The sequence below is a fragment of the Hippoglossus hippoglossus genome, chromosome 21 (genome assembly GCF_009819705.1).
Source record: "Hippoglossus hippoglossus isolate fHipHip1 chromosome 21, fHipHip1.pri, whole genome shotgun sequence".
NCBI classification, from domain to species: Eukaryota; Metazoa; Chordata; class Actinopteri; order Pleuronectiformes; family Pleuronectidae; genus Hippoglossus; species Hippoglossus hippoglossus.
In genome coordinates, this window is record NC_047171.1 from 16699843 (window position 1) to 16719174 (window position 19332).

The window sequence follows — 19332 nt, forward strand, 5'->3', positions numbered from 1 at the left end:
CTCTGCAGAAAAGTGATTCTGTTTGTCTGTGGTTCTGTCTGGTTTCCTAGAGAGCTCCCGACGCAAGAGAGTATCGACGGGTGAGTTGATCCGGGCTCGCAGGAATGTGGCACGTTTGCATTTGCTCTGGTCTCTTACAGTCGCACACCCACCCCCAACCCCCCGCTGCCTCCTGTGCTTTTGTGCTGCTCTCCTCCCTCTCTCTGGGTGCTAAACGCTGACACACAGCAAAGTGTATTGCATGGTAGAGGGCCAAGTTCAGGGTTTTGGGGGGGTGGAGGGGTGGAGGGTGCAGCTCCACAAAGCTCTACTGACAAAGAAACAAAGCACAAAAAAAAAAAAACTAGAAAGATGCGTACAATAGCAATACGCTAGGTCATCCATCCGCCTACACTGCAGTGTGTCCCAGAGAGAGAGTCGTGACTGAGCAGGGGTCCTAACACTCTGGTCGAAATATGAGATGTGTGTAAATCTATGCAGGTGAGTGATGTTGTCCATAGGGTGGTGAGCTTTGACTGACGTTGCATGATAGGAAAGAATGTGACATGTCTCCACTAACCCACTCGCCACCGTTGTGTGTGGTTCACCCGTGTGCTGTGTTTGCAAACTAACGCTTGGTTACAGGACAGGTTGGATGGGAGGTATAAGGAGGATTATATTCTCATAATGTTTTCTGCCGCTTAACTGAAGGAGATGGTGCATGGAAACACGTGAAATGCTGATTGGCCTTTTAAAAAAAATAAACCCTTGCTTCTCTTTTTCTCCCCACAGGAGCAAATCAACAAGTGATATCCAGGTCGACTCCACCGTCGCCCGGCAGGTTCGCTACGAAGAGCTACAGAAGCACCGCGAGCAGATAAAGGATACTGAGGACAAGTGGCAGGATGTGAGTTTTAACTGATATGTGCGTGTGGACCACTCCAGGATATCTGTTCGCTTTCCACCATTCTTGTTGTACAAATCAAAGACAAGATGACTCTGGCAGAATGATGACAGAAAAAGAGTTGTGATTTCCAACACAGATAATGTTGAAGTGAAAGGTGAGTGCATGGATCTGTGTGGCGACCAGGGGAGCAGGTGTTGTGACGCAGTGAAGCGGCCACAGGGTGAAATGAGAGGGGTTTAGACAGAAGCCAGAGACGGAGGAAGTCGCTGATTGGTGCAGCTCTGCCCTATGGCTACGGGCTGTCCTCATTTCCAAATCAGTGTCAAAGACAGGAAATACTGTCAGTACAAGTTATAGACTTAATACGAAATGATGTTGTGATGTTATGATGCGAGGTAATCAGTTTACAATTCGCTTGTTCCTGGAAAATTGGCTGCAGGGCTGTGATATTATAGACAAATGCTCCATTACAAGTGCTCGAGTGAAGAATAATATACAGTTATCCACATGTGCATGCATGGCTGTGTCTCACCAGGCGTATCAGCAGTGCGATTGGTGTCACGGCAAAATAATGGAGTCTCAAAGCAGCATTTAGGTCACACAGTCCCCTAATGCACAGGGGAGGTGAGCCGGGAGGAGCCTGTGGAGCTCACAAGTAGAACACCTTCAAATGTTACCCTCTCTCCTTTTCTGTCTGTCTCCTTTTCTGTCTGTCTCCTTCTCAACTTCACTGCGCAGTTAGCCATGCAACGCAGCCGGTCTGTTTTTATCTAGATCTAGGGTTAGGGTTAGGGTTATTGTTAGGGTTAGAACTTAGAATCGGCACGAAACGATGCACCAGGTGACTTGAGCTTGCTTTTACTCCAGGACCTGAGCAAATGGAAGAACCGGCGCAGGAGCGTCAACTCTGACATCGTGAAGAAGAAAGAGGAGCGTGACCAGATCGAGCAGGTTACCATCGGCGGTAACAGGAGGTCCAAGACCTTCAAGGAGATGCAAGAGGAGAGGTGAGGAGGAATAAGAACACCTGATTCGGTTGTTTTGATAGTGCTTGATGATAGATCCTGTTTTTTTACTTGGAAAAAACAAGGCTCACTGAGTTTCTTCCTCTTTTACGTCCTGTCTACCCTCGGAGGTGGATCCTTCGCTGAGGTAAACCTAAGAGAAGGTGTGAATGAGATGTTTTGCAGATTTGAACACAGAGAGTCTCTCAGTCATTGTGGAAATGTAATTTAATCACGGCTCACAACCTGCCAACCTGCCCCTCTTTTACTGCCCCACCTTCCTTTGCCCGCTGCTATTCAACTGTGCTCCTCCTCGTCTCTCACTGCCCTCCCCATTTCATCTCCCTGTGCCCATCTTCATCTTTAATCCTATCCATCACTTTTTTCCCCTTTTAATCTCATCACCTTTCTTCTCCTCTGTCCGGTCCACAGAGACAATAAAGGGAAAAAAAGTCTTGGCAGTCGTCTCGGATCTCTGGCTTACCTGGACGACGAGGAGGACGTGTTTGAGAGACCCGTCACCTCCCCTCGTACCCGAACCCTCCCCGCCAGGAGCTTCACTATTGACACTCCTTACAATTATTTCGAGCCCTCTGAGCCTTCTCTGAAAGAGGACGACCCACCTGCTGCCTCCCCAGCCACGGGCAGGGCCGCTTCCCCTCCCACCTCGCGGCGAGTCGACGTTGTGGACCGTCCTGCAGGCAGAGACACCACGACCACCATCACTCCCAACCTCCCTCCCTCCAGCCGAGGCTCTCTCCTCAACTCTGCTGCAGGTGCACCTTTACAGAGGAGTGCCGTCTCAGAACGCAGCAGACCCACCAAGACAGAGGAGAAAACCACGACTGTCGTCTCAGAACGCAGCAGACCCACCAAGACAGAGGAGAAAACCACGACCGTCGTCTCCTCCTCCAGCGCCCTACAAAAGGTGGCAGAGCCGAGACGCCCATTCTTGCGCGCACAAACGGAGGTGGAGGCCCCCTCCCCTGGTTTTCTGTACAAACAACAACCGCAGCCCAGCTCGATGGAACCCAAACCTCCCGGGGTGTCTCATGTTTCCGCCTCCCTCCCCAGGAGCTACCAGAAATCGGATAGCGCACGTCTAACCTCAGTTGTCACGGCAAGGCCCTTCGGGACCCAGGCCTCCCGCATCACCTCACTTCCGCGAGTCTTCGCAGTAAGTACTAGATGATTTTACAACCAAACACAACCTACCAGTGCTGCACAAACGAAGGGCATCTAGAGGATGTTAAGTGTTGGTAAGAAATGTTTGCCTCTGTGATCAGGTGCCATTTTATTTGTCTTGAGTGCATCGGTGTTACCCATCAGTACGATCTGATTACTGTGTTAATAATGGATGAGGTCAGTGTTTTTATAATGCTAACTACTAGAGCAGCTATTTTCAGCCTTCTCACATTCATTACAGTTACAGCAAATGCAATAGAGTGTTTCACACACGTTTAAAGAGCTGATCCGCTAATTTCATCAATCAGCCATTTGTTGTTCAATAAAGTTTTACACTCTTACGGCCCGAACATTCTTTATAACTCTGCATTCATCCGTGACAGATGGGCGACCCTAACAAGCGCGTCAACGGCGACGCCTCTAAGAAGTCGTCGGTGCCGAGCCGCTATCACCAGTTCATGACCCCCGAGGACGAGGCTCACTCCAGCTCGGCCCACAGCAGTGAAGATGAGGAGGAAGAGGAGGAGGAGGAGGCAGCGGTGACATGGGGCAAGACCGCGCCGAAGAGTGTCACCTTGACTCAGAGCACCTCGCCCGTCCCTGCTCCTCCAGTCAGGAGAGAAGCTCCAGTCACTCCTGCTCCAGTCAGTCCTGCTCCAGTCAGTCCTGCTCCAGCCAAAGAAAGCAGCCAGGTATTTAATTACCTGCTGTTGACACAACAGATCAGCTGTTTTCTTTTCTCCTGCATTGAAGGCATTAAAAAATAATGCGGCTTTGTTAACACGAATTGTATTTAAGACTCACTCTGACGGAGAATTCACATAATTTTACGTGAAACCTAATGCATCATAAACATATTTTTTTTATTTTCTGTATAAGTTGCTGCGCTGTTGAAATTAAAGAATAGCAACAGGTTCATTGACAACAATACCTGACATTCTCTCCTCTCTCCTGGGTGATGGAAAGTCAGCACCAAGTTTTTATGCTTGTAAGAGCTTGTAACAGGTGAGTGTCGTTCATCTCCACTCACCTGTGCTGGTGTTTGGTTTGTAGGAGAACTACTGCGACATGCGGATCAACCTGAACCAGAAGCCCAACAGCAGCAGAGACTTTGGCTTCCAGGCAGCCTGGGACTCAACCGGAGCTCGCGTCACGACCATCGCGCCAGGTAACAGACGACCTTCAGACAAAGGGATTTTAATAGTGTAGGAATAACTTTATTCAAAGGCAATCGGGCAACGTTAAACTTTGACATCCCCAGTGGTTAAACTACAGACTGACAACGGTTATATCTCCCTCTGGGTTCACAGATTCATGGTTCTCACATTGGGAGCTTTTGTATTTCACAGCTGGGCTCTGCTGGTTAGGCGTCAGCAGGTTTTTCAGTCCACTTCAGCGGCAGTGCCAGACTTAAGTAGGGCAACATCTATCTGGGTCAGATCTGCTGGGCCTGAGCCTCTTTCCACTGATTCTCCACCTCCACATGACTAAATGACTAAATGAATGTATTTTTCCAACACATACGTACGTACTCTGGAACTCTGTCACACCAGCATCAGCGTTCATTGTGTTTAAGCCTGTTGTATGTTTGTTCCATCACGTCATGTCGTATGTTACCTTTCTTTTCTTCTTCATGTCTTTAGGTATAAGAACAATAACATTTCTATAAATGTGCCCGTGTTAGCCAGCGGGCGGATCTTGATTTTCACTGCAGTTCTTTGGCAAAATGTTGTAAAACCTATGAAGGGAGAGGTTAAGAAACACGAGACGGAAAGATGCAGAATGAGACACGAGATGGCGCACTATTCAATGTCAAGGTTATTGGTTTGTCATTACATAGCCATGTAAAAATCCACATGCAGCAGAATGAGATATTGTTCCTCACAGGACCAGATAATAAGTAAAAGAATCAAGCATGCAAAGAAAAATTAAAAGCAACAAGAGGCAGCAAAACACTCTTGCTGTAAAATGACCAGGTTCATTGTTCAGTGCAAACAAAGTAGTTTACAGCAACAGAACATAAATGAACAATCCTATTGGGCGGCTGTGGCTCAGAAGGTAGGGCGGGTCGTCCACCAACAAGAAGGTTGGTCGTTCAATCCCCAGCTCCTCCATTTGGCATGAAGTGTCCTTGAACTGCAAATTGCCCCTGAGGGCTGTGCCGACGGTGTTTAAATGAACTGTGAATTAAACTATACTGTAAAGTGCTTGGAGTGGTCATCAAGACTAGAATGCACTGAACATCCAAAACATACCATTTATTGTTATCTGGCACAAATTACTGATTCAGATCAATAAGTCACAGATGAAATATGATGGTCTGTAAATGGTCTGTATTTTTATATATACGCTTTTCTAGTCTTGATGACCACTCAAAGCACTTTACAGTCATCCACATCCACACATACACACTCACATTCATGCAGTGTGTCTATGGGCAGCACTTTTTCTATGAGGGCTGACCAAGGACACTTTGGCAGGCAGATGGGGAAGACTGGGATCAAACCACCGACTTTCTGTGGTTCCCGACTTTTTCTCTTCAATGTTAATCAACAGTATTTATCTATTAATTAATAACTGGGACGTTAATATAGATAGTTCAAAGGTTGGTAAGAATTTTAATATCACACATTGAACATGTAAGTGGTGTAGTGCAAGAACATAATTGTCAATTATTATTGAATTATCAATACCACATTGTTAATACAATACTGGTAGATTAAGGTTTAGGTTCTTAGGTTAAAAAGAATACAGCATAGAAATAAAGATAGAAAGGCAGGTCCAAAATTCCAAGACCACTTTCCCATTCAAGCATGGAAAGTATTTTGTTACTCAGTAGATTTTGTAGAAGACCTTAAGTCTTATGTGTTCTTGCATTGAGGTTATAGCTTTACAATGTCGATCTCAGTAAATTACACTGTTACCACAATAGCCACGTTATTGTCTATGTTAGATATTCAGCATCTTATGGACCAAGGTGTGATAAAACGTATCCCTCTGTGTGGCGCAGGCAGCCCGGCTGAGATGTGCCAGCTCCAGGCCGGAGACGAGGTGCTGTCCGTGAACAGCCAGCAGGTGGCAGAAATGAGCTACACAGACTGGAAGTCCTGCATGGAGGAGGCGCTGCAGGATGGCAGCCTGGTCATGGATGTTCGCCGTCATGGCAAAAACAGTGAGTCATCCGACCACCGTGCGCGTGTGCGTGAGGTTGACGTGAACCACTTTGAGGGTCACATTCCTGGGCTGACAGTCCCACTTATGCATCGTGCGTTGCTAAACAGTTTTGACACTTTAAATTGGTGCGTAAACTATTGTGAAATCATCCATGAATGATTTCATGACAGTGAAACGGTGAAGGACCCGTGAGGCTTTTTCTCCTCGTCTAATGAAGAGAAACTGTTATTGTGGGGACCTCTGAGGCTTTTAGTCCTCCCTGTGCGTCTTTTTCTCACACTGTTTTTCCATAATCTTCTGGTCATTTCGTCTTTTGTGTCTCGTTCCTCTCTGTTCCCCTGTGGAGAGCTAACCCAGCTCAGGTCCATGGTTCTGTGAGTGTGCTGTTTTCACAGTGTTAGTGCCACAGGCTTCTTCTGCATCAGTGTCAACTCACAAACGTGATAAACCACCCGCAGTAGCTCACCTGCACTAACACACAGTTCTGGGTATATTAGTGTTGTTGTGTCCGGTGGTTGTGCGTCTGTTGTAAACATTGTGTGGGTTTATGGAAACTTCATTAAGCTGCATGGCTGGGGAAGGTGGGTTCTCTGTCACCCCCTGCTGCTCTCTATAACAACACCATCACAGAAACCTTGTTCCCTGCTTTTTAGTCTTCTTCATGCAAGTAGACACCTCTAAGTCAAATGCTGTATTTCACATATACACACAAACACTCATGCACAAAATCATGTTGTTTTTTTTTGTGCATACACACATCGTGTGTTTGTGCCATTGCATTGTCTGCGTGCAGACTGGGACAGAGACCAACCTTCCCTGCCATTTAAAAGCCATAAGACCATCAATCTGACCAGTATGGATCCGATACTTCTAGGTTCCCCTGATTCGAACACTGCAAACTCCAGCCTGGATTTCACCTCGCGCATGACCTCGGAAACCCTGTTGCCCAAAGAGCTCACCGCCAACCCAGTAGTCGTAAGTTACCCAGAATCACTCAGGTTGACTCAGGTTTGGTCAGATTTTAACCTGTCATTGTTCCCGGCCCTGTGATTTTCTTCTTTTTTCAAAAATATGTGGGCATTATGTCTCTCTGCAGGATTTGGCTTCAAATGGAGTTAATGGAAGTTTCTATCAGAAGTCGGTGACCATGAGGAACAAAGGTAAAGAACAGAGGGCAAAATCAGAAAAGTTATGAAATTGATCTCGATGACTGTGTCTGTACTGAACATAAAAATACACAAGTTAGGTGCAATTTTGTTGATGTGGGAGAACATGGCACTCAGTCCAGCACATACCTCCGCAAAGGGCCGAAAATCCCCTTAAATTCAATCAAGATCCACCATATTTCACACACTCATAGAAATCAGTTCCCTTAATGTTCCTGATTTATTTATTCATATCAAAATCCATGAATTTTTTCTCTGAGAAAACAGTGAAAATGTTGAAAAATGCATTGTTAACCCACATCCTGATCTGGATCCACACCAAAATTGATATAGTGCATCCTTCCAAACAAATAAACCAACAAACAGACAGGGCTGAAAACATTGGCGGAGGTAATTACTGTGGATAATATTAATCTTTATTGTCTAATACATCTTAGGCAACATGCACTGTGTGTGTAATTCATATTAAAGCGATATCGTATTTTTCTCCTCTGGTTAAATGTGTTTCTCTCCTCACTTTATCCTGTTCTCCATTTCTCATGTAGAGTCAGAACCCATATCTTTGAAAAACTTAAAACGGCGGTCAGAGTTTTTTGAACAAGGTAAAAAGAAAAAAAAGAACAAGCACTGACCAAAGAGGGGTGGGCTTGTCTTTATATTCATATAACGTCTGTGTAATCTGTTGGCTGGGTTCTCTGTGCCTCTGTGTCATTTCTGCGTCTCTGCTGAAGTTCTCAGCTTTCCAAGGGTTTTTTGCATGTTCTTGTCCGCCTCATGTTAAATGCATAAGGAACCCGTTATGAATTGATAATCATGTCAGGACTGAAATCCTCCATGGCTCTTTCTTGGGACTTTTCCTTTTTTGTGACAGTCTTGTCTGGTGCCAAAGCTTTAACCCTTGTGCCCCTTCCCTCCTTCAGGCGGCTCAGGGTCCAGTGTCAGTGCGCTGGTCTACCTCTGTGGTAAACTGGGTTGAATGTGCAGTGATCTCCTCACCTTCACCTGGTACAGCCTGGGACACTGACATCCTGTTTAAGAAACTATTTTAATAATTCATAATAATAAAAATAGACCTAAAGAAATACTAAAAAATGAAAAGAGAATATTAAAAAGTCCGCGTATTTGGCTGCGGAAGAATGAACAGAATGTCAGAACCAGTGTCAGCGTACCAACCACAAATACAAATCTGAAACTCCTGTTGTTTTTGTGGTGTTTCTGAGTGGTGTCCAGGTTTAATGCATGGTTACGCAGTTTGCTGAGCATGAACTGAAAAGCCTTCCTGTTGCTTTCTCGGCGTGCATGTGTTGAACTGTTTGTCGTTTACTGTCAGAGCGGCTACGCTGAACTTTTGCTGCCTCTTGTGCTGCTGATGCATGTGTTTCCCTTTCAGTTTGTCCAGTTTCACGATCCATTTATTGATTTTCATATTCAGAACTATTGGTGTGGCAATGTGAATGTCAACAAGTGGGTGATCTTTGAATTGAGCGAATCAATCAACAAGGTGAAATTTGACCTTTGCTGCTTTGAGGCCGATGAAAAACATCAATTAACTTTGGTTTAAAATGTCATTTGCAATCATAAATTGATGCTTGACTTTAAAAAACGAAATTGAAGCTTTAATAAGCCGCTCAACTTTGTGTTGTGACGGCCTCAGGGTTAACTTGGATATTCACATCTTGTTTCATTGGTCTGTCTCTGCACGCTACAAGTACTGACTTGGTGATTTTCTTTGTTTTTAAGGAGGATCAGAGTCTGCGATGCCAGATGTGAGTAATATTACCGGTGCATCAAAGCAGTTTGACATGACAATATATTTGAAAGCAGATACCACGAAGCCTGGATCCATAATTATGCATTTGACATGCACTGCTAGTTCACTTCAGAGGCAGGTTCACTCTGCTTCACCTCGTTATTCCACTGACTGCAGGAAACCTCAATTTGATTATGAATCATTGAATATATAAAAAGTATATACGAAGATGTATATATGAACCGAACATACTCAGGATCGAGGGTTATATATATTATATCCATTGTAATTTTGGGCTATAAAGATCAAATTGACTTGGCAATAACACATTATCTACTGATAACTGCAATGATGCATTTGCCTTATATTACAAATATAATAGAGTTACAGATGTGGACAGATGTTTAATTGCTGTTTCAAGCAAAACACCAGAGGCAGTCGGAGGTGTCAGGAAACAACAGGTTAAATACGCCAGGTGTTCCAGCGGACCGATGTCACAAGCCCTCTGATATGTTTGCCCTCTTTTTTCAGATGCCTGTTCCCTCAATCACTCCCTCCTCCAGCCGCTGGTCCTGGGACCCGGAGGACGAGCGCAGGAGACAAGAGAAATGGCAGAAGGAACAGGAGCGCCTCCTACAGGTACGTAAAGGCACACGCATGTAGCAGTGATGTTACGTTACACCCCCAGCCTATACTAAAGGAGTCTAGTAAAACAGTCCTGCGATAAATCCTTCCCACGTGAAGATTATTTTTAGATGGTGAATTTATTAATCCGGGCAGTAAATTCCACTGTTGCAGCTTTAAGTCATATATGTCATAAAAACAGGAATGAAGTCTCAAAACAAAGGAATAAGGACACTCAACATCTGCCCAAAACAGACTTGGATTAGTGTTGTATCAGACTGCAGTAGGTTTAGATAGCTGTACCTAATAAACTGGACATGGAGTTTGTAGCCCATTTAAAATAATGGAAAATACCAAATGAAGCAACCTCAAAATTCATTTGATCTGATAACCAGCTGTAAATCAGTTCTGTGTCCCATGTCCCAATGAGACGAGAGCACCGCGAAGCAGTGTCTGCTCCCAATAGGCTGAAAACAGAAAACCTCAGACAGGGCTCAGGCTGCTGAAGGTAAAGCATCTGTCGAGTAGCCAATTTAAATGTAGTAGAATCCTGTCAAAACATTTTTCTGCGGGTTTATTTCTGGATGGAGATCAAAGGTGTCCGAGCAGAGCGTTACTCCTCCAGTCTTTCTCCCTGTTGGATAAACGGCCTGATTTCATGATGTGCCCGGGAGACTTCCTGCCCAGGGCAAGCTTCTCTAGGTTCTTATCGACTCAGGATGGTTAGGTAACGTGTAGGTGAGCTTGGTAGTATATGAAAATAATACAAGCGTCTTTTTATTCTCCATTTCATTACTTTGACCCCCAGTTGGTGCACAAGCCAAGGAGAGAAAAAGTTACTATGATTTTTTTAGTAGTTGTAGTATTTTTTGTATGGGAAACACTTTGGAGCCATAACCACAAGTTGGAATTGTGTGTCAGCAGCAGTTTGCAGATCCTAAAATGCTTTACACAGACAGAATGTGGAGACCTACAGCTTTTAGATTTGTCAAGATTGTGTGAAGATTGTGTGAAGATTGAGTCCATAACAAACCTAAAGTGGCGTGAAATGCTTTCAGCCACATTTGTAGCAGTGTAGCTGTGTAGTGTGTGTGCGTGTGTGTGTGTGGACCTTACCCCCAGCCACTTTGAGAGTGAAAGAGGGACAGTCATTCTACCGTTGCCACTCATCGTCATCATCATCAACATCTGACCTATGACCTCCAATCTCTCGACCTATATTTTTCATCCAGGAGAAATATAAGCGCGACCAGGAGAAGCTGCAGGAGGAGTGGCTGAAGTCTCAGGAGGAGATCGACAACCCCGTGGACCAACCAGATTTTGCAAAGGTATTTTAAATCTGCAGGGAGGAACTTCTGTCTCCCCCTTCTGGTAATGGCAGTTAACTCCAAATATTTTGCATATGCCAACCTGTCTATGGGTAGAGAGGCACCAACCGAGGTTACCCTCAGTTCCTTCCCATCAGCTCCTAAAAGCCTCAGCAGTCGTCTTTTCTGAATGCAGGGTTTCTTTATTTATCTGTAGCTCAGAAACTTGTCTTGAACACTTCTCAGGTTCCCCCGTCAAACTCTTGGCTTTCAAGCCTGCTCCGTCTCCGTTGTTATGTGGTTTGTTCTGCTCTTCATCTCTTGCAAACCAATCTTTAGTGCTGGTTTTAAAACTAATTGCTACCGGTGCAATGTGCAGGATTATCTCCACAGATACCAGATTTAAAACTCATTTAGAACTAAATACTCCGTGGTGTACAGAGAGATTTACCTGCAGCGGATTGGCTTTATCGGTATTAGTAGTATCAGAATTCTTTTGGTGGGACTCGAGTGTAATTTTCATTTATATGTATTCATCCTACACAGCTTTAATGTGTCTAAATGAATACCTAAATACCTGAAACATCAATTGGTGCCATCACAAGGTGGCAATAAGCTCTGAATCATGACATTACATTGGATAAATCAATCCAAAGGGATTTGATTATGCAGCAGTTGCATGTGCAGACTCTGGCTTTTAAGAAGCAGAACAACGTTCAGTCATGTGGATATTCACACAGGAGACTCAGCATGTGTGGGTATATCCTCTCTGTAATGCCAGCTCATGTTTTGCAATAAGAAAAACTCAGCAATTTCAAAACATTTACTGATTTTGGTCACCACAGGGAATTTCTCCATTATTGTTTCAGTTCCTCCTGGAGGGTTAATGAGCGTGTGATCAATTGAGGTTCTCATGTGCTCCAACACTTTCTCTTTTTCTTTCATCTGTCTGTGCAGCCCGGCAGCCTGGAGGGGAACAGCCACAGCGTCAGCCCACACTCGCCACTCTTTCCTGTCAACCAGCCCACTTCTTCTCAGCGGGAAGAGGAAGAGAGAAAGAGGAAGGAGGAGCAGGAGCAGGAGCGCCGAAGGCAGGAGGAGGAGAAGAGGAAGCGGGAGGAGGAGGAGCAAGAGCTGCGGCGTCTGCGGGAGGAGAGGGAGAGGAAGGAGAGGCAGGCGGAGGAGGAGAGGAAGAGGAGGGAGGAGGAGAGGAAGAGGAGGGAGGAAGAGGAGAGGCAGGCGGAGGAGGAGAAGAAGAGGAGGGATGAGGAGGAGAGGGAGAGGAGGAGGAGTGAGGAGGAGGAGAGGAAGAGTAGGGAGGAGGAACTGAGGAGGAGAGAGGAGCAGAGGGAGGAGGAGCGGAGGTGGCAGGAAGCTTCGGAGCAGCAGCGCAGAGAGCGGGAGCGAGCCTTCCAGCAGCAGCAGCTGCAGCAGCAGCAGCAGCAGCTGCAGCAGCAGCAGCAGCAGTGGTCAGTAGAGACGCTGCTTCCTCCTGTTCTCTGCATAACACTCACATGTCTTTTGTCCGTCATGCACATATGAACACACTCACATGTCAAACATTACGTGCTTTATCATCTGTGCATGAACATAACTGCAACTAACGTGTTTGCATGTGCTTTGTCATCAACCTCTGTGCTGTCACCCATCTCTCTGCACACCGCTCATCACCAAAGGGCTGCTGGCTCCGATGGCTTTAACATGCATCCTCCACTGTCCTTTACTGACAGGTCAGTACAGGATCTGTGGTTAATAAACTGCACCTGCAGCCTGGAGATAAGGTTTCTTTTTATATTCAGCTAATCGGCCAATGTCGCAGATAAAACCTTCTCGTACAACGCAAACCTTTTATCCCATGCATATTTACTTTATTACCTGTTTTGATCAATAGTAACAATAATGCCTGAGTGTTATCCCAATTTATTACAATATTTCAATATAATCGCTTTAAAAAGTTGTATTAATAAAAACTTAACGACAGATCCCAAATATATATTGCGTATCTATATGCTGTACAATGGCATATAGAATGGAAATAGAAAGACCCAACAGTCTCTCTTTGAATTCAATCAAAATGCGCACATTAATAATTCATATCAGTTCCCTAAATATGCCTGATATTCTTCCTGGGAAAATAGTGGATATGTCAAAAAATGTCAGTGTCAAAGAATAAAAAATAAATCCAACATTCCTTCTACCATGTTTAAAAAAAATCAGTTCAGTCGCTTTTCTTGAGACACAAACAGCAATGAGAACAGAACCTTGGCAGAGGTAACAATCACTAAATGATTTAAAATTCACTATAATGCAGTTTTGAGTGTTAATTAATGTATTTGTTAACAACTGTAGCTCCTCCTGTGGACATTCATGTGGAGGCTGCTGTATAAAGAACAACAAGATGGTATCATACAGTTGTAATGATATAAAAAATGTCTTCATATGTGAAGTAATAGTTTATAAATGCTAAATGGGAGGGACAGTGAAGGGAATTTTGCAACAGGACTCATCTTGGTGACACAGTTTGTCTGAATTGTACCAAAGCTGCCAAAACAGCGCATGATCCTGCCAAAACCTCTACGCCAGTTTTTAAGAAACAAGAAGAATTTCTCACTCATACGTCATTTTAACCTAAAAATAACAACAGAAAGCAGAGAGAAACTGAAAGCATTACAGTACAGACATAACTCAGCATTATATATGTCATACGAGTCATTATTTTTTCTACACTTTTCCTGCACAGAAGAAAATGGTCTTGTCTTTACTGAGTAGCTGATGTTGTCCAGTAGAGGTTTTATATATGCATTTGAACAAAATAACTCAAACAGAAGGTCATGAAGTTGGAAGTCCTCCAGTAAGCGGGTTAGGTCTCCAGCTGGGATTGAAATTACCTGAGATTTGTCTGTAATCAGCAGTTTCCCTTTATGGACAAATACAATCAGCAGTGTCCCTTTATGGACAAATACAATTTTATTGGGTCAAATCAAGGAACACTGTTGTGTAACAAAAGTGAGATATTCTTTATTATTGAGTCGGTCGTACTCCTGGTCACAAAAAAAGTCAAATGAATTGGTTTGATTTCTAGATTAGTATATATAGTTTATTACTGATTACTGTAATTTTTTTTAATTACATGTTTTCTTTTGTCTGACAGGGTAAAATCCCAATCGTCTCCTCAGCTCGACGAAGAGGAAAAACCTCAGAGGAGAGGTCAGTTTTCTATATTCATTCTGCATTAATTAAGTTTTACTATAAAAGTACACGTAGTGGTAACTTTTTTGGAGGTGCAACATTGACATCAGGCTGATATCATGTCCGCATTGGCCTGTTTTTCGCCTCTGTTTGGTTGTGCAATGAAAGACTATGTACACATGTTGCACATGCACCTGACTGTAGGTGTGAACGTGCAGCCGGGGGGCATGGCCCACTGGCTGCTGGAGAAGCAGTTGAGGAGTGAGCGTGACAAGCAGGCCCGGAGTCAGAGGGCTGCGTCAGAGCTGGAGATGGAGCGCAGGAACATCCTCAACGCCATGAGATACAGAGAGCCGGAGAGAGGTTGGCTCGGCCCTCGAAGCTCCGCCCTCTCAGTTTTAATCAAAACTAAAATCTGTTTTTAATTTGAATGTTTTGATCAGCTGATCAATCACTTGTGACATTTCACCTAATCAAGATGTAGCTTTTTGATTAACAGCTGAACGGCCAGAAAATGACATGGAAGAAATTTACGGATTGATTATAGTGGGATGGATTTAATGCGTTTTTTGCTGCCGTGATTTCAAAATGTTTAAAGAAATCGTCTATTCTTATGCTGCTGCTCGTTCATTTATAACAAGACTTGGGGAACACAGAAATTATTTCCAATTTCTCTTCCCGTCTCCAGTTGTGATCTTATTCCATGAAAGCTTTAGATTTTTCCCAGTGTAATGTTTTGTTCCTCTCTGTGGGTGCAGTGACAGGTGGAAGTGGACTAGATGAGAGGAAGGGACAGCAGCCCCTGTCGCATGCTGAGCTGGAGCGGCAGCAGATCCTGAACGAGATGAAGAAGAAAGCACCGCTGCTGACGGACAGCAGCTGGATCCGCCAGCGCTCCGCTGCCATGGCCGCCAACAAGGAGAGTGACTTGCCACCCATGCGCAGGTAAAGTCCACCCAGCAAGTAATCCCATCTCTGTTGTGTGATGATGGCGTTTGGCTTTTTAAACCCACTAAAAATCAGTTAAAGGTTCAGTGTGTAGAATTTAGTGACATCTAGTGGTGAAGTTGCATGTTGCAGCTGAACAACCCTCACCCCCACCCCCCCCCACCCCCCTCCAAACATGAAAGAGAACCGGTAGCCTTCAGTTGTCATAAAAACCCAAACGGTGTTAGTTTGTCTAGTTTGGGCTACTGTAAAAAAAACAAAAACATGGCACCCTTCTACCTAAATCTTACACACTGAACCTTTAATTTTAAAAGAAAACATTTATTCGTCTGGCTGCCACTCTGACCCTGCCCTGGCTAAATGGGTTGCACCTTCAGTGAGTAGATATCAAATAAAAAAACTGCTGCCTCAGGTGCAGTTGGTAGCCAGACGCATTAAATGGCTCTACTAACCGGCTTACTTGGGCGTGGCGTGGATTGGCTTTGCAGGGGCGACTCTCTTGACAACTTGGACTCCTACAACTCATGGCGCTCGTCATGGACACCCAGGAGCAACTCTTATGTCCAAAATTACGCCCGGCCTCACTCTGCCCTCTCCGGCAGCTCTTCTTTTTACGGTGGCGGACAGGGGCTCCAGAGGCCCACTTCCTCCACCCTGCCCTCCTCCTACTCCATGGGCTCCCTTCGAGGTGGGGCAGGAACCCCCTCGTCCCCCTGGTCCCGGCAGACACCTTCCCCCTCCTCTCTGTCACCCACCACCTCTCCGGAGCCTACGTCCGAGGCCGGTGCCCTTCAGCAGCAGAGCAGGTAAAATGGCTGCTTCGCCTAATGCTCCCAACAAGCTGCGTCATCCTGTCACTGGTATACTGGGTTTTAAAGCATAGTCAAAGTGGTGGTGTTGTTGTTAAACCATAACTCTGGTGAGGGGGGGGAGCGGTGACAAAGGGTTTCTTGAATCTTCATCTTTCTTAATATGTGTTAAGCGTTGTAATAAGTTGTTGCATTTGATATTGAATTATGTGACATGATCTATACCCTGTGTGTGTGTGTGTGTGTGTGTGTGTGTGTGTGTGTGTGTGTGTGTGTGTGTGTGTGTGTGTGTGTGTGTGTGTGTGTGTGTGACAAGACCCAACATTTTTGGCGATGTTTTAAAAATGATAAATTATTACTTCTAATTTTTGAGTTAAATATACATATATATGTTTCATTAAAATAAAATTAAAGAAATAACTTCCTCTCTTCTATTTTAGCTGAAACAGAGGCTCTAGAAAATAAATATATAATTTAAAAAACAAAACATTATATATGTATAACATGTTTGACCCACATCCAAAAATAAATATTTTTAAAAAGTCAATATTGTCATTATACAAGTAATTTACCAGTTTACCCCCGTTGTATACCAGTGTGTTTTGTGTACGTGTTAACATGAATGCGTGAGTCTTGCACTTGTGCTCGGCTCTGGAATCACAGCTGTACGTTCTGTAACCCAGGTCAGTGAGTGGCAAGAAAATCTGTACGTTCTGTGACAGCCCTCTGGGAAAGGGAGCGGCCATGATCATCGAGTCCCTCGGGCTCTGTTATCATTTGACCTGCTTTAAGGTGAGAGCTGGGCTCCCGGCGGCCTCGGAGCACATCTGCAGCACGACTCTTCACCAATCCTCCAAAAACTAACCTGATCACTTCCAGACTCTCTTTTTTTCCCCTCTTGTTACCAACCTGTTGAATCTGGAGGTCCTGATCCCTAACAGTAGATCTTCTGTGCCAAAAGCTGACAAACTAATCAACCCCTCACGTTGTTTATTTCTCTAAAACACGACTCGAATTTTGGTCTCCTGCATCTGAATGTTTTTTGTCTTTTGACTTTGATCCTCTTCTTCCCTCACTTTTCTCCTTCTGTACATACATTTAAGGCATTTCTCTCTCTCTCTCTCTCTGTCCTCATCCCTCCGCCTGTGGACTCAGACACTTCTTTGCAGCTTTAACGAGTAGAGCAGGTCTCTAACTCTCCCCTCTGCTAAACCTCCGCAGTGTATCGACTGTACGGCTAACCTCGGAGGATCGGAAGCCGGCGCTGAAGTCAGAATACGAAACAAACAGCTCTACTGTAACTCCTGCTACATGCGATTCAAAAGTGAGTGTTTGACGAACCCCACCGACATCAAGACGTGTTGTGTTTTTCTTGAAGTGTAATGTTCCTGCTCGGTTTTTCTTTCAGCCGGCCTGCCAACCGCTATGTGACGTCACTGTCCTCCAGCAGATTGATGAAGAGACTACTTGTGACAACAACCCATGAACATCGGAGCCGTCGCAAACAGCCGGAAACACTCGGCTCGTACACACTTCCATTACCGACTCTAGCAAACTCCCTTTTGTCTCATTGAGCAGAATCATGTTTTGTGTTTTTACAGTGTGCGATTGAGAGGGTCTAAGCTTGCAAAGACGTTATCTACTTTAACACGTTTATATCGTATTAAGTATTACAGCCGTGCAAAGTGTAAGGGTTGTGCATGCACTAGAGGTTTTTTTTCAATGTTTTAGCCGTGAAACTAGTCGAGCAATAAACAGACTTTAAGATCCCACAGGCGGGGGCTGTCATATGAGACAGATTTTCAAGATATTGAGAGAGAACCCTGCAGGATCGTCCTCTTCCTTCTCGTTTTCACGCTTTTGTTTTGTTTTCTGCTGAATCTCGTGGTTATAACATGTTTGTCAGCCAAGGTGTTCTCGTCATGTGTATGTGCCTTTTTCATTGGTAACAGGGAGAAGTGATTAAGATTAACAGAATTATTTCAAAATATATTTAAAAAGAGAAACCTCTGCTCGGATAGCACTTGTCTGGAGTTATCGCTGATAGATGGAGGATTGTACACAGAAGCAGGTTTCCATGTGAAGATTATATATATCCCATTGAATGGCATTGAGGCAAAATGGCAACATTTGTAAATAAAACGACTAAATCCTCACCCCGTGCTTTTGTTTTTGTTGGGATTGTGTAATCCTTTTGTGGTGATATTCAGGTATAGCCTATGATGCAAGGCTTTTCCTGCCTCTGTGATCAGAAATCATTATACTCATCTTTCTCTGTCCGTCCCTCTCATTCTCCGTCTCTCGGTAGCGCTACAGTCGAAATGAAAGGAATTTCAATGAGCCTTTGTGCAAAGGTTCAGAGGACCTGCCTGCTTTGTGCTCTCCAAAGCCAATTTGTCATGCATATTTCATCCAGTGTGCATGCATTACATTTGATTACACATTGATAGGCTATCTCCTTAATGCATTCTGTCTTTCTAGCCTGTATTGCATATTCATATGAGTAGAAGAGCACATAGTCTGCAGCCCCCTCAATGCGTTTGAGCAGCAAAGGTAAGAAATTGTCCTCATTTGCCATAAATGGAAGCAAGCTCAACTGAAGCAATAAATGGAAATAAGCTAGACCCGAGCATAAATTGGCTCCGTATTGTGAAGCACAAACAGCCCCCGGAGGCAGACCTCTCAAATTCCTCGATTCCATTTTTAGATTTTTCTTGGTGCTCCTGTGGAGGAGAGGAGAGACAGAGATCTTAATCCTCGTGCTTGGGGAAACAAGAACGGCCTGAATGGCACCGAGCAGAGCTGAGTGGCTGGGAAATATAAAACCTTTCGGGATAAGTATCCCCGTCTTTTCCCTCCAAAGCCGAGGCCGCAACCAGCCTGTATGGAAAGGCTTTGACGTGGAGAATCAACCAGCTTCTCTGTGTGTGTGTGTGGGCTTACAGAGAAACTATGCTCGGCTGCTCAGAAGAATAACGTCCGCAAAAAGATGGAACACAGATGGAAGGTCCCAGATAAGAAAGCATGCTCTGCCCGCCATCCTCTTTTTTCTTTTTGCCGCTCGCTCACTTGGAGGAAAGATAACCCACTTTTCAGGTGATTTTTCAAGCAGGCCCACGAAGATTCACCTCATTTTCATCTCACAATCAACACACAAGAACGAGTCATGCTCCATTTCCACGACAAAGAATCTGTTAGGAGATTTGTGTGGCTTGGACCGACCAGAAGGGGGCACTGTGATCTAGGCTTCAAATGATCTTTATTAAGCTGCAGCTGGATGAAAACTTTGC

The 19332-nt window shown here is 44.6% G+C and overlaps 1 protein-coding gene across 26 annotated transcripts in view; it reads left to right on the forward strand.

The window, feature by feature from the left end:
* The window catches only part of lmo7a (LIM domain 7a), a 49258-nt gene extending 31060 nt beyond the window's left edge, over positions 1-18198 (forward strand). For 4 of the 26 annotated variants that reach the window (XM_034574849.1, XM_034574874.1, XM_034574875.1 and 1 more), the window contains 22 exons: positions 51-80; positions 772-886; positions 1754-1893; positions 2323-3067; positions 3459-3767; positions 4129-4243; positions 6086-6247; positions 7043-7257; positions 7346-7409; positions 7961-8017; positions 9156-9181; positions 9697-9804; positions 11022-11117; positions 12054-12565; positions 12773-12826; positions 14248-14303; positions 14490-14648; positions 15044-15230; positions 15722-16039; positions 16726-16834; positions 17264-17366; positions 17451-18198. In XM_034574849.1, coding sequence (XP_034430740.1) covers positions 51-80; positions 772-886; positions 1754-1893; positions 2323-3067; positions 3459-3767; positions 4129-4243; positions 6086-6247; positions 7043-7257; positions 7346-7409; positions 7961-8017; positions 9156-9181; positions 9697-9804; positions 11022-11117; positions 12054-12565; positions 12773-12826; positions 14248-14303; positions 14490-14648; positions 15044-15230; positions 15722-16039; positions 16726-16834; positions 17264-17366; positions 17451-17473 — 3703 coding nt within the window. In that variant the 3' untranslated portion in view covers positions 17474-18198. The remainder of the gene's footprint in view (positions 1-50; positions 81-771; positions 887-1753; positions 1894-2322; positions 3068-3458; positions 3768-4128; positions 4244-6085; positions 6248-7042; positions 7258-7345; positions 7410-7960; positions 8018-9155; positions 9182-9696; positions 9805-11021; positions 11118-12053; positions 12566-12772; positions 12827-14247; positions 14304-14489; positions 14649-15043; positions 15231-15721; positions 16040-16725; positions 16835-17263; positions 17367-17450) is intronic. The other 22 variants (XM_034574864.1, XM_034574852.1, XM_034574853.1 and 19 more) reach the window with 22 other exon arrangements.
* The last annotated feature ends 1134 nt before the right edge of the window (positions 18199-19332 follow it).